General features: G+C 38.9%; 1 protein-coding gene across 1 annotated transcript; it reads right to left on the reverse strand.

Annotated features, from left to right (window-relative positions):
* Positions 1 to 1147: 1147 nt before the first annotated feature.
* On the reverse strand, positions 1148 to 1333 carry Krtap8-1 (keratin associated protein 8-1). Its single transcript, XM_075954284.1, has one exon. It carries the CDS (start codon positions 1331 to 1333, stop codon positions 1148 to 1150), a length of 186 nt encoding a protein of 61 aa, XP_075810399.1.
* Positions 1334 to 14811: the final 13478 nt, after the last annotated feature.

A 14811-nucleotide genomic window follows, 5' to 3' on the forward strand; every position in this document is an offset into this window, starting at 1 on the left:
TGTACTGCACACAAAATGTTTGCAACAGGATTGAGACATTGTCGACATGTCTTATAAAAGAGCTATTGCTCTCTTCTCACATGGAATAGAAAGAAAGGCTGATGTATCTTCACAGATAGCCATTTGTTATAGCTCATATCTTTTAATAGTGGAGCTCACTACCTGGTATTGATTCTTCGAAGATTAAGAAGCTTCCCATCGTTGTCTCTAACCTGTGTGCCTCTAAGCTATAAAGTAGACATCTAAGATGATTTGATACAGGGGATTTATCACTTCACTTAACAAAATCTCAGACTCCCGAAGGATGTGTGTTCCTTCTCTATTACTTAATGCTCCAGAGTCCTTAAAGAGAGGACATAGTGCTAAATTCTGCAATCATTATTCCCTGGGAGAGAGACCACAGTGAGTTTCATCTACACTAACAGAGAATAGCTGTGGAAATGGCTCCTCTGTTGGTTTTCTTAAGGACAGGCAGAAATAGTGATTTGGGAGAGGGATGCCAATGAACATCAGGTGCGTCCTTGGCATGAGAGATGTCAGACCCATAAAAATCCTTCTTTGCTGCCTTCTTTCCATCCAGCTTCCATGCCACAATAATTCACAACATGGGGAAGGCTCAGAGAAGCAACTTTTTCCAGGATCAGTAACCACCCTTTTACCAATTTATCACACAGGATCAAGTATTATTTGCCTCTTCACAACTCCTAAGGCTAAGAGATTAAAAATAAACCTGCTTCCTTCCCCCACTCAATGCATCAGAAAATATGCACCTACCAAGAAAACTCCACTCAAGGATATCATTATTCAAGCTGAGACAAATTTATTGAGAATTTGACAGACACATCCACAACTTCACCATGACAGGACATCATAAGAGTCTTGAAAAATTCAAAAGCAAATGCATGTCACGATGGTTGCCAAGCTTCTGAAAAAGTCCCAATAAACAGCATCCAGAGAAGGCAGTTTGAGGCATCGTCTAGATATTCAGTTCCTTTGCTTGAGATTCAGGTGTACGATCTGAAAAGCAGCTTCTGGGAAGAGGTTGATGAGCAAGTGAGGACGAAAGAAGAAGAAGGTAAAGCTGGAACCTGGAGGTGCCACTCCGCCTTCACGAAGAGATGAATCTACACCAGGAGATCACAGCACATCAGTAGAGAGCATATGGCCAGTATCTTCTGTAAGCCCCACAGCCATTGTAGCCATAGCCAAGGCCATAGCCCACTGGAGAGTAGGTGCTGCCATAGCCGCAGCCAACGCTGTACCCCAGAGGGTAACCATAGCTGCCCCAGTAGCAACCTGGGAAGACAGAGCCCTCAAAGTCGGTGTAGTACATGATGTGAGGAGTGGAAGGCTTCGGTAGGAGGGGAGTGAATGTGATGGGTTCTGCAGTCTCAGACCGTCTTTATATACCCTGACGGGGGGGTGTGGCTTAAGAAAACACAGGGCCTTCATTTTCATTCTTGACACCAATTTGCACTACACAAAGCTCGTTAATTCGTGGTGCTGTTGCCTAAGAGTCTTTAAGAAAGCTTTCTTGTGATATAATGTAAGGAGACGATTCCATCAAACAAATTATGTGCCTTCCAAAAAGGGGTTATTGCCGGACTTCAAAGTGCTTGGTCTTACAGACCCTGTATATAATTTCAGTAAGCAGGCTTTGTAACGCCGAGAAAGATTCCAATGCTGTTAGCTCTAATGCGGTCATCTTGTGCTCTGAACTTACACAGCCAAGGTAGGTTTTCAATAGATACATGTTGGAAACTTGAGGTCAAATAATAAGTTATGAGTTTGTCTCAAAATTAATGAATCTCTTGGCATTTTCTGTCTTGAAGAACTCTCTCTCTCTCTCTCTCTCTCTCTCTCTCTCTCTCTCTCTCTCTCTCTCTCGCGTGTGTAAGGCATTCATCACAGACCTTCCCTCATCTATAGCTAAGCTAATTTGTGTATAAAACTAAACTGTAGAAAAGTTAATTTTATAGATCCCATCAGAATTATATCTAGCAATACATATCTATCTATACCACCTCTGCAAATAAAAATTGATAACATCAAAGTGTAATTTTTTGATCACTCCTAATACTGAATGTCAAACCAGTATGATTTGTTGATTTGAGACACTGTTTTGGGTAAATATTAAAAGTAATAACTTGGCAAAAACAGAAAAAAAAATATGAAAATTTTTGTCCCAAATCAAAGACTATTTTTCTATTAGATCCAATAAAAGAATTTTACCTGAAAAATATGATGATTTTATGAAGAACCAAGTCATGATACTAACTTACTATTGTTTCATTTTTGAATGATTATGTACCCTAGGTTAGGGAACCTAGACCATTCCCCTTTAAACAGAGATTTAGTCTACAAATAAGAACTGGAGGCAGGAGCAGATTTACCGAAACTGTCATAGAGGGGACATGACCTGATAAACCATTCTTCAACGCTTGCATGGAGATTTTCCCTTCATGGAGCTTTATATGGGGCTTAAAGAAAGCACACAGAGGAGGAGGGCACATAGCATGGAATGTAAAACAGAACAGAGTCAACCCACACGGTACAAAACAGACATATGTTATCCGCCAACCCCCAGACTTCACTTAACATTCCAGAAAAGACTTTACTCTGCCAACAGGAAGGGGGCATACGTTCATTCCAAGGACAATGTGGGGCTCTTAGAGAACCTCAAAGCTGTACCAGTGTTCTAACCACTAATTGTTTAATTACAGCAGAGGCAATGTTGAAAACACCTTCAGAGTTGCCCCATCGCCCTGCTTCATAAAGCAGGGTGCTGCCTATGGTGAATCAGAACTTAAAATTCAAACCCTTAATGTGATGTACAACTGAAAAGGACCAGAAATGTACAATTATTTTCATTCCTAAGTGTAAAGATATTAGTCAGAAAAGCATTTCTTAAAGTCCTTTAGAATGAGCTATATTATATTGCAACCCGTATCATATTGCTGCATATAATACAAAAATGTAGATAACATTGGGGGAAGAATTAAACCAAAATACATCATATAATAAGAAAAATATTTGAATCAATGCCTTGGTTCAATTATAAAAGCCTGATTAAATACATTCCTTCCCCCCACCCCCCACCTACCCAATCTGACACATGCTGATTTTGGCCCTTGATGGTGTAACATACAGCTTTATTAAACAGTGATGAGCACATGACTAATAATGGTGAATAAAGAATTTAATTTGCTATCTTTTTAAACAACTACAAGTCCTGTTTAGAAAAAGGAGCCACAGTTTATACAGAAAATAATCTAAAGAGAGAACTTCATGGAAATATATTGTTTCTCAGCAAGTCATTTAAAAAAATAATATGCAACTCAACCTAATTGAATATATAAAAGCTTTGTTCTGATATGCAATTCTCAAGGAGAATCCACGTTTCATAGACCCTGAACTTTGTACATGCTAAAAGCCTTTCTTGTGAAAAGGAAAACAATATAAACACAAAATCAATGCAAAAGCAAATCACCATGAAGAATTTAAACTCCAACAAAAACAACAAATGTTAAGAAAAAAAAAGTAGTAAATTCGTGTTTTTACTAATTTGCCTGTATTTGTCTTCCCCATAAACGATCTTCTGGCTCCATCATTCAAGCTCTTCCCTCTATCTTTCTGGACTTGATGCCATGGAAGAAATACCACCCAACATAGCATCTTTAGCCGTGCATGCTCACAACACACGCTCAGGTGAAGTGGCCGAGTAGCCGAGAGGAGAACTCCTGAACACTGTTTCTTCTTGAAAGTAGCTTTGTTGGATACAGGAATGGCAGAGGCCCATAGTAATCCATCCTTCTATTCCCAGTTAAGTTTATTTCTCTTTCACCTATCCTTAGGAAGACCCTAAAAGAAATGTCTTTGGACTTCCCAGTGACTTCTGATGAGTTGAAGGAAACTCCAGAAGGAATCTGAACTCATCCAAACTAATTTTTACTAATCAGCACTAAACCAAAACAAATGCAGCTCGAGTGTCTCCCCAAAAGACCCACACTGGGCTGGGGTCTCAGGAAGAGAAAATCATAAGCACAGATGTGATGACAACACTGGAGCAGTGATTGCTGGGTAGTCATTTGCATAAAGTTCAGGATATTTTTCTTATGTAATGGTATTCCTAAAATGATATATAATCATTATCTTTACTTCATTTTTATTTCTCTCCTTTGACTTAAAATAAAGTTAATAAGCATAAAAATGGGGGGAATCCTGTTCCTTCCTTCGTACAAAGGAGACAGAAATGTACACAAATCACAGAAGAAAAAGCAGGTCGAAGGCGCACAAGTCTCATCGCCTTCCAATGCAATGTTCTACTTAGTATATTAGTTTCTTGAAAATACAAAACAATTAGAAAGAAATGTTTTTATTTTTGCTGCTTTCCTGGTGTCGGGTATCAAACCTAGGATCCTGTACACTAGGCAAACGCTTTGCCACTAGGGAGCCTTGTCTATCCACTCAGTGAGCTTCAGTGGATATGGCAGTGGTCATCCCAGAATACAAAATTTATCTTTCGATAAGCAAGCATATTTTTAAAAAGGCATAAATTGCCAGGTGGTGGTAGTGCATGCCTTTAATCCTGACACTTGGGAGGCAGAAGCAGGTAGATCTTTGTGAGTTCAAGGCCAGTCTGGTCTACAGAGCAAGTTCCAGGACAGGTTCCAAAGCTACAGAGAAATCCTGTCTCAGAAAAAAAAAAATCATTCTAAAAAGACATAAACTGCGCAGCTCTTGAATTCCAGGTAATTGTTAGTTGCTAGAAATTGTAAATATCAAAATGGGTGAGAAAAGGTTAACTACACTGGAAATACTCAGCAAATGAAATGCATGGGACATGTCCTACTCTAAAAGGACAAAAGAAAAAATGCACAATTCTACCTAAATTAGTGGATTCTGACCGGCAAAGCCCCATCCTGGAAGGAATAAATATATTAACGTTGTCTTGAAATTGTGTTTTACTAGTCAACAGTGATACAGAAAACAGTAGGATCTAGGTAACGAGAGAGAGAGAGAGAGAGAGAGAGAGAGAGAGAGAGAGAGAGAGAGAGAGAGAGAGAAATAGTTGAAAGTGCATTTTTTAAGGTGTTGTAAAGTAATGAGGAACCTTCCAGGAGTCACAAGTAGTTAAATGGACTCTCAGATGTAAAAGAATTAATGGAGGCCAGTGCTGAAAGGCGGTCAGAAAGGATTGCTTTGAATGTCTTCTGAATATGACAGGGTCATTGCACTCACGCTGGTTGATTGCACAAGATGAGGCCAATAAACACTCCAACATGGTGGTGTTCACAAGTGCCTATCCCTAGCTGAGGAGATATTGACAGGTATTAGTTGCTAGGGAAAAGAGAGTCAGGATTATTGAAGGGATTTGGGCCCTGTCCAGTTGGCCATGCTCCAATGGATGACCCCACACAGATAAGTAAATAGGGAACATGAATTGGATTCAATAGGTTATAAAAACATACTAATAGTATTTTAAAAAGAAGACATAACTACTTTTTTAATCTGCTACCCACAACCAAAATGTTTAGACAACAAATTTTTTATTATGTTAGACACACAAACACATTAAAAGATTTCAATACAAGTAGCATGAAAATAAACAGTAGAATATAATATCCCTGTCTTTAAATTGTGTGCACACATACACACACTCCAACCAAAATTAGCTACCTACAAATTGCATTAGAATAATCAGGAGACTATTTAAGAAGCCTTATCAACATATTAGAGCCAAAACCCTGAGGGTAATGAAGTACAAAGATTTAAAACACTATTCACTTTACTAAAACTAGCATAGTTTCTAACTACATTCTAAATATTTGTCATTATGCCCAGAATTGAGTGCACTCCTAACCCTACATCAAATGAACTTCTCTTTGTAACAGAAACCACAACAGGAAAATGCAGCCAATCAAAGTACAGAGTCGTGGAGCTCAGCCCAAGTGATAAATCTACAACACAGTTCCTGAACGTATGGCTCAGGAATCATTTTGGAAGCTGGGGTAGAAAGATTGTAAAAGCCAGATGGTCAGAAGCTTACTGTAAGATTTTGACTCCTAGACAGAGACAGAGGAGCACGGGACAGAATTCTCAAGGTCCAAATCAGGAGCAGAAGGAGACGGAGCACGAGCAAGGACCTCAGGACCGCGAGGGGTGCACCCACACACTGAGACAATGGGGATGTTCTATCGGGAACTCACCAAGGCCAGCTGGCCTGGGTCTGAAAAAGCATGGGATAAATCCGGACTAGCTGAACATAGAGGACAATGAGGAATACTGAGAACTCAGGAACAGTCGCAGTGGGTTTTTGATCCTACTGCACGTACTGGCTTTGGGGGAGCCTAGGCAGTTTGGATGCTCACCTTTGGAGACCTGGATAGAGGTGGGCGGTCCTTGGGCTTCCCACAGGTCAGGGAACCCTGATTGCTCTTCGAGCAGATGAGGGAGGGTGACTTGATCGGGGGAGGGGGAGGGAAATGGGAGGCGGGTGAGGGGGGGAGGCAGAAATCCTTAATAAATAAATAAATAAAAGATTTTGACTCCTAGAAATTTCAGAACCTACACCCATAAAGTCTCACCAACATGGCTTCCTAAACTTGAGTTGAACAAAGACAACACCAATAGATGTGTTAGCATGTGTTACATACATGGCCATGAACCAGAAAGAGAGCAAGGGAGGGCATATAGGATGGTTTTGGGGAGAGAAGGAAGGAGTAAATGTTGTAACTATATTATAATCTCAAAAATTAAAAAATACACTTAAAATTAAAAATTAAAAAAGAAAAGCCAACACTAAAAAACGAGAGTAGAAGCAACAGCTTCATTTTCTTTTTCCCATCTTATATCCTAGACCTGCACCATTCAAGACTGGAAGACAACTTCCAAGCGTGTGGGGTCCCATTCCAGGAAAACAAACAAAATGAATCCACAGGTTTCATAGCCTTTGAAAGTTCTTGTGGTAGTCTGACTCACACAAATCACTGGGAGACATCTGGAAACAGCTGGGAACAAGAAGAGGCAGGAACTGTCAAACCAGTGACTTGGCAGAATCTACTGAGGCTCCCAGTGACCTGCTTCTCAGTGCCCTTAGCATCCTTCATCCATTGGATAGTTTCAAATGATCTGTTGCCAAGAAATGCTTACAAGAAATGTTAAAGCGAGTTCTTCCAGCTTAAATCAAAGCACATAAATTATGAATATGAAAACATGAAAGTATAAAAACTACCTGGTAAAAGACAGCACACTGTTTAATTCAGAGTACTCTAGTATTCCAAGTGTGGTAATGTTATTATAACTCTGAGATAGAGGTCAAAAGACAAAAATGTTAAAAAGAACTTTAGCCACATAATTTGTAGTGGTTGAACAATAGGAAACGTTGTAAATATTTACATAAAAACCTAAGAGTAAGAGAAGAAAAATGCCAAGCGTTACTGTAAGATCAAAGTGTTGATGCCAGTTAAAATGTTGTTTTATGTAACCCTCCTAACACAAGAGTACCTATAGGAAAGAGTACTTGTAGAAAAAAGGAGGAAGAAAAAAATTGAAGCAGGAAAACATTAGGTAACAAAAAGAAATGAATGAAGAATCTATAAAACAACCAGAAAGCAGTTCCTAAATGGCTATTGTAACAAGTATCTTAAAAGTAAAGAGCTTAAACTTCAATCAAAGGATAGAGAAAAGCTAAATGAACACCAAGCAAGACCCAGGCAATCGCTGTCTACAACAGAATCTCTTCACTATTCTTTTAAGTTTTTTATGATTTCTTTTCTTTTATTATTTTTAAATAAAACAAATTATCATTTTCATTTTACGTTGCCATCCCAGTTCCCATTCCTTCCTCCCCTCGCATTCCCTTCACCTACTCCCCCCCACCCCAACCCTCATCCACTCCTCAGAGAGGGTAAGGCACCTTGTTTTGGGGATGGTCCAAGGCCCTCCCTACTATATCTAGGCTGAGCAAGGTATCCATTCAAAGAGAATAGGATCCCAAAAGGCTAATACAAGCAGTGGGGATAAATCCTGGTGCCACTGCCAGTGGCCCCTCAGTCTGCCCCAGCCATACAACTGTCACCCACATTCAGAGGGAATAATGGGACCTTCTATAACTGAGAAGCTTTTATAAAGCAAAGGACACAGTCAAAAGGACAAAAAGGCAGCACACTGAATGGGAAAAGATCTTCACCAACCCCATATCAGACAAAAGACTGATCTCCAAATATATGAAGAACTCAAGAAATTAGACATCGAAATTCAAAATAACCCAATTATAAAATGGGGTATAGAACTAAACAGAGAATTCTCAACAGAAGAATCTCAAATGGCCAAAAGACATTCAAGGAAATGTTCAAAATCCTTAGCTATCAGGGAAATATAAATCAAAACAACTCTGAGATACCATCTTACACCTGTCTGAATGACTAAATCAAAAACACCAGTGATAGCTTATGCTGGAGAGGATGTGGAGTAAGGGGAACACTCCTCCATTGCTGGTGGGAGTACAAACTTGTACAACCACTTTAGAAATGAGTATGGCAGTTTCTCAGAAAATTGGGAATCAACTTAGCTCAGGACCCAGCAATACCACTCTTGGGCATACACCCAAAAGATGCTCAATCATACTACAAGGACATTTGTTTGACTATGTTCATATCAGCATTATAATTAATAGCCAGAACCTGGAAACAACCTAGATGCCCTTCAATTGAAGAATTGATAAAGTATGTCGCTCATTTACATATTAGAGTACTACTTGGTGGAAGAAAAAATAAAAACAGGGACATCTTGAAATTTGCATGCAAATGGGTGGAACCAGAAAAAAAAACATCCTGAGTGAGGTAACCCAGACCCAGAAAGATGAACATGGTATGTACTCACTCTTAAGTGGAAACTACCTGTAAAGCAAAGAATATTGAGCCTATAGTTCATGATCCTAGAGAAGCTAAATAACAAAGTGAACCCTAAGAAAAACATACATAGATCTGCCTGGAAAAGGGAAATAAACAAAATTGTCTGGCAAAATTGGGAGCAGGGGTGTGAGGGAGAAGGGAGGGTGGAAGAGGTGAAGAAGGGGAAAGGGGGAGTAGGCAGGAGAACCTGAAGGAATGGTATAGTTGAGATGGAGGAAGGACAGAGGTGAGAGCAAGAAAAGAGTTATTTTGATTGAGGGAGCCATTATGGGGCTAGCAAGAAACCTGGCTCTAGAGAAATTTCCAGGAATCCACAAGGATGACCCCAGCTAAGACCCTAAACAATAGAGGAGAGGGTACCCGAACTGGCCTTGCCTTGTAGTCAGACTGATAAATATCTTAAATATCACCATAGAACCTTCATCCAACAACTGATGGAAACAGAAGCAGAGAACCACAGTGGAGCACTGGGCTGAGCTCTCAAAGTCCAATTGAAGAGTGGGAAAAGTGAAAATATGAGCAAAGATATCAAAACCATGATAGGGACACCCTCTGAAATAGTCTACCTGAGCTAATAGGAGCTCACCAACTCCAACCAGACAGGGAACGTATCTCTTCACTTTTAAAAACACAGTTGGACTGAAAGTAGATGACAGAAGATTTTACAGGCAAGTGGAAATCAAAGGGGAGCAGAAAGAACCTCAGTTATATCCCAGCAAACATTCTTCAAGCTAAGAACTGTGGCATAAAAGGAGGCTCAGCTATATTTACAAAGAGGAAATGAATCAGTAAATTTAGCCATAATTAATGTGTCTGTATACAACAACTGAACTCTTAAATATATAAAGTAAATATTAACAGATCCAAAAGGAGAAATGAGTGGCAATATAATCACAGTAGGAGACTTAATATTCCATTTCAACAATGAGCAGACAATTTGAATGAAAAATCAATAAGGAACCATTGGATCTGAACTGTTCTTTAGACCAAATGGACTGAATTCCATTTAGCAGCAGCAGAATAGAAATTGTTCACAAGCACAAACCAGGCATTCTCTGGGATAAATCATCAGTTAGTACTCAAAGCAGGCTTAACAACCTTTGGATGACTGAAATTCTACTAATTAATCTTTTCCATCTGCAATGGTTTTCAATCTGCTAGAAGTTGATAATGGAAGAAGACAGAAAAAAATCACCAATGGAAATGAAGTGTACCCTCTTTCACTGAGGTAGTGACATCAGAAACAATGAAAAGTATGAATGCAACAGAGTAGTAAGAGAAAAGTTTATAGAAATAAACTCTACATTAAGAAAGCACACACAAATCAACTTTATAGGTTTATGAATCAGAAAATCAAAATAAGCCCAAAGTTGATAAAAGAAAGAAAATAATGATTGGAGTATAAGTAAATGAAGTCATCTATAAACGTCAACAAAATTTTTATTAGATTAAACTGAAAGATCTTTGTCTAGACAGTAAAAAGAAGATTTACATAAAATGAGAGATACAAGAAAAGTTATTATAACTGATAACACAGAAATATAGAATCCTAAAAACTGCTATGAACAATTATAGGTCAAAATATTGGAAAATCTAGAAGTAGTAGGTTAATTCCTATGACATCCAACTTAACAAAACTGGGGAAGAAAGGTAAAACACGAATGTTCCAACAATTAAAAATAAGGGCAAATCATAGTAAAATGTCTCCCCCAAGAAATAAAATATGAAAGAAGATGACTTCACACTTGAATTGAAGAACAACTAACAGCGATGCTTCTCAAACTCTCCCCAAAACTGAAGAGAAAGGAATGCTTCCAAACTCATTTATCAAAGCCAGCATTCCCCTGATAGGGAAGACAAAAAAGGTTTCACATGCCATGGAAATTATAAACCAATGTGCACAGGTGTGTAACTACTCAGGAAAGTCCTAGCAAACTCAGTTCAACGGTTTTATAAAACCACCATAAACCACAGGATAAAATGGTTCCATTTACACAAATCAATAAATGTTAGTAGAGTGAAGATTCAAGTCACTTGACCATCTTAAAAAATGTTGAAAATAGATCTGACAATATTCAATAACTTTTCATGTTTAAAAAATAAAAACCTATCAAGTTAGAGAAGAAATATACTTGAATAAAGCAGAAGGAATAAGTTAAGAACAGTCTTAGAAAGCAAAAATTATTTTAGTAATATTTACTAGCCTTGGAGTAAACATTACATCTACACAAGAACCTCTACTTCTTACTACTTAAGACTCCTTGGGTTTGAGCAGGACATGGATATATGTGCCTTTAATCCCAGCATTCATTCACGGTGGTGGAGACAGTCTGGGTTCTGTGAGTTGGAGACACCTGGTCTGCATAGGTAGATTCCCTGTGTTGTGATTTAGTCCTTCAGACTTATCATGTATCTGTTCATTCTCAAGATTCAGCACTTGGTGTTTGCCCCATGGGGAACTATTTTTATCTTGACAGCCTTCAGCTGCCAGCTCAATCACTTCAATCACTTCTTTAATAAACTTTTCCACCCCTCTCAGCTAACCTTTACAGAGAGTTTCAGGTCAGATCTTTCTCACACAAGAGTTGCTGATCACAGCCATCATTTAAGCAATACTGGTGTGCCTAACATCTATCTGCTTGTTTCCAGGGAAACAAAAGTAATGTTTTTAATTACCATGAATTTCCCTGTGTCTGGATCTCTACTGGCCTCAGTGCAGGTTTTCAGTAAATATTAATTGAATTAATTCGTGAAAGAATAGGCTAGGCCTAAGTTGGCCACTCACTTGCTGTGAGAATGTAGGCAAATTACTTTTTAGGGCCCAAGTTTCTCAACTACAAAATGAGATGAGCTGACCTCCTGGGACTTCTCACTTTATGCACTGTATGAAGCTCCCATCTAAGTCACAGACAAGGCAAGATTTCAATTCACCCTTATGTCGTTATAAGCTGCTCACTTAGGCATGTCTCTGTGGGATGTGCTTTTGCTCACCTCATTACGATCCTGAGAAGACCAAATAATGAACTCCCACATCCCATTCTTTTAACAGAGGAAGCAATGATGTGAAGAGCAGAAAAGAATTGCTGAGACCATATCATGAATATTATGGTGTAAGAACACAACCACAGTTTTAAAATGTTAGCCTGCATGAGCATCTCCCAATTCACTGTTTAGAAATGAGTATTTCTCAGTTCTGTTTCGGTCTGGGGTAGAACCGGAAACGCTCCTTCTTATGGGACACCGGGTGATTCTCATCAAGGTGGGATTTGGTTATACTAGAGCAAGTCACAGTTCCCTGTAGTAAGGTGTCTGAAGACATCCTCTCTAGGAAAATGTGAAACCCTGAAGGCTAAAAGGAAATTCAGTGGCACCAAGCTTAATGAACAGAGGTAGTTGGATTTACAGGAAGTTTGCTCTCCTAGGTATGTTTACAGTGTCTAGAGGCATTTTTGACAAGACTGGCAGAAACGAGTGTGTTATTTAGTATGCAAGGGGTAGAAGCTATAGATTTTTCAAGCCTTCCTGAACTGTGCAGGGCCACTCTCTTCAGTGAGAATTGTCTGGCTCAAATGTCGTTAGAACTAATGTCAAGGTGCCATCAAGCCAAATAAAACTGCCAAATCAGGAATGACGCTACACTCCTGTAATCCCAGCATTTGGGAGGTGGAAGCAGGAGGATCTGAAGACTGTAGTTATTCTTTGGTTTACAGCAAATACAAGGCCAATTTGGACTATGTGAAATTCTCTCTCTCTCTCTCTCTCTCTCTCTCTCTCTCTCTCTCTCTCTCTCTGTGTGTGTGTGTGTGTGTGTGTGTGTGTGTGTGTGTGTGTGTGTGTGTGCTACAAGAAACTATAATTACTGGGCCACATGCCAAAAATGTGTCAGTTGACTTGATAGGATCAGAATCTGCTGACCAAATCTAGGTGCTAATCTGAGACACCATTTCAATACCTTGCTACCTCAGCGCTTTGGGAACTAACCACATTGGTGAGGCCAGTTCATTAATTATCAAGCAAGAGCTTCATTAGTAAAGCTTACTATTTGATGTATAAGTCGTGTGGTTTTCTTAAGAAATAGCCCAACACCACAACAATGCCTGGGTATGAAAAAGGCTCCTTGACTCCTGCGGGGGAAAAACCTCACATATGATTCATACAAACATGAAAAGGGTATTTCAAGGGAGACTCAGCTTTTCTTTTTTGGCTATAAGCTTTTTATCCTGAGAAGGCTAAGACAGTCTCTTTATATTTATCTCCTTTTTAGATAGAATTGGAAGAGCTAAGGTCTTCTTCTGCAGCTTAAATGTGGTACTTAAGCCAGCACTGGAAATGAATGTAAAGTTAAACCCACAAGCTGAGTTAGTTAGTAGGGTAAAGTTATTTGAAATGTTTTAAGACAGGCTCACTTTTAAGCAGAGCTTGACATTAATTAATCATTCATTGGCTTCTGGAAAGCATATGGAGTGTCCTGCTCAGGGTCTTGCAGATAACGCCCACATTCTCAGCAAAGAGCAAATGCAATGACAAGCTCTATCAACTGCCAGCACCATTCCTTCCTTCCCTGCACCGGCCAAAGTGCGTTATGAAAATAACTTTAAAATTTAACTTTAAAAATTAAGACTGTGACTAGTATTTCAAAGTTTCTCTTACAGTTTAAGATTGCTGTGGTTGGGAAATTGTTGGCTTAGTAACCTGTTTCCATGCTAGCATGAAGACCAGTTTAGCCCCAAAACTCATGTAAAAGATCTGGACATGGCCACTTGTGCTTGTCATCACAGGACAGGGGAAGCACGAGACAGGTGGATCCCCTGTTCTATAGCCACTAGACTTCCTGACAAACTCCAGTGAGACTCTACCTTACAAAATAAGGGAAGGAATACTCCTAAGGATAGGCAGATGAGGTTGACCTATGGACTCCACATAGCTATACACACACACACACACACACACACACACACACACACACACTTTTGAATTGTTTGTAAGGAAACACTTGACAGTACTGAAGTTTAATCCTACTGCCTTAAACACAGAAGCTTCCTACTGAAAATAATAAGGTAAGCATGAAGAAAAGATTCCCAAGATAGGAGTATGGTTAGAAAGGCAGAAAAAATAAGCTGTATATAATAAAGCAAATGGCATTCTCAAAGCTAATGTCAGAAGGCAGAGAGACAAGGCACTAAAATGAAATTGTCGTCTAAGAAATAACAGCATATTTTCAGAGATAACAATACTTAATGTGCTTACAGGTCTTGTAGAATACCCAAAAAATCTCCTGCCTAGCAAGACTTAGAACCAAGAAATGTTTTCTTTTATTTAATGCGTGGCTCCCCTGCTCCGAATACAAGCAGTTCCAATACTCTCTATGGAAATGAATAATATGATTTAGTTTTTCCTGTAATAGCAATAAAAACAACAAAAGTATAATAAAAATAATTTCTGAGAAAACAATTTTCTTTTTGATGAACATGGAAATGTGTTCTCCAGTACTTTAAGAATCAACACTGAGATGTGTCTTCCTCTCTCCTGCCTTTGGATGAAAATCAATAAGACAGAGTCAGTGTTCAAATTTTATGTGCACACAAATCATCAAAGCATCTTGTTAAGGTGAAAAGTCCAATTTTACAGCAGAGGTTCCCAAGATGCTGCACTAGACAAGTGGGATGTCAGTGTTCCTTGTCGCTAGACTAAATTTTAAGTACCAGTGGATTTGACCTTTTCTACAAAACTATAAATAATTGAATTGCTTCAATTAATATCCAGTAAGGGTATAAAATGAATATGCTTGTCCTAGTGAAATTTGCAAAGTATACATCACATTGAGAAAATCAGACTTGTCAGTTAATGAAGGCACTGGTGAGGAAAAAAAGTCACTAAGTCCTGCAACACTGTTAGT

The sequence above is a fragment of the Microtus pennsylvanicus genome, chromosome 1 (assembly GCF_037038515.1).
Source record: "Microtus pennsylvanicus isolate mMicPen1 chromosome 1, mMicPen1.hap1, whole genome shotgun sequence".
Classification (NCBI taxonomy): domain Eukaryota; kingdom Metazoa; phylum Chordata; class Mammalia; order Rodentia; family Cricetidae; genus Microtus; species Microtus pennsylvanicus.

Coding starts and splice junctions, on each gene's coding strand:
- Krtap8-1 (XM_075954284.1), bottom strand. CDS start 1,333: ATGTACTACACCGACTTTGAGGGCTCTGTCTTCCCAGGTTGCTACTGG.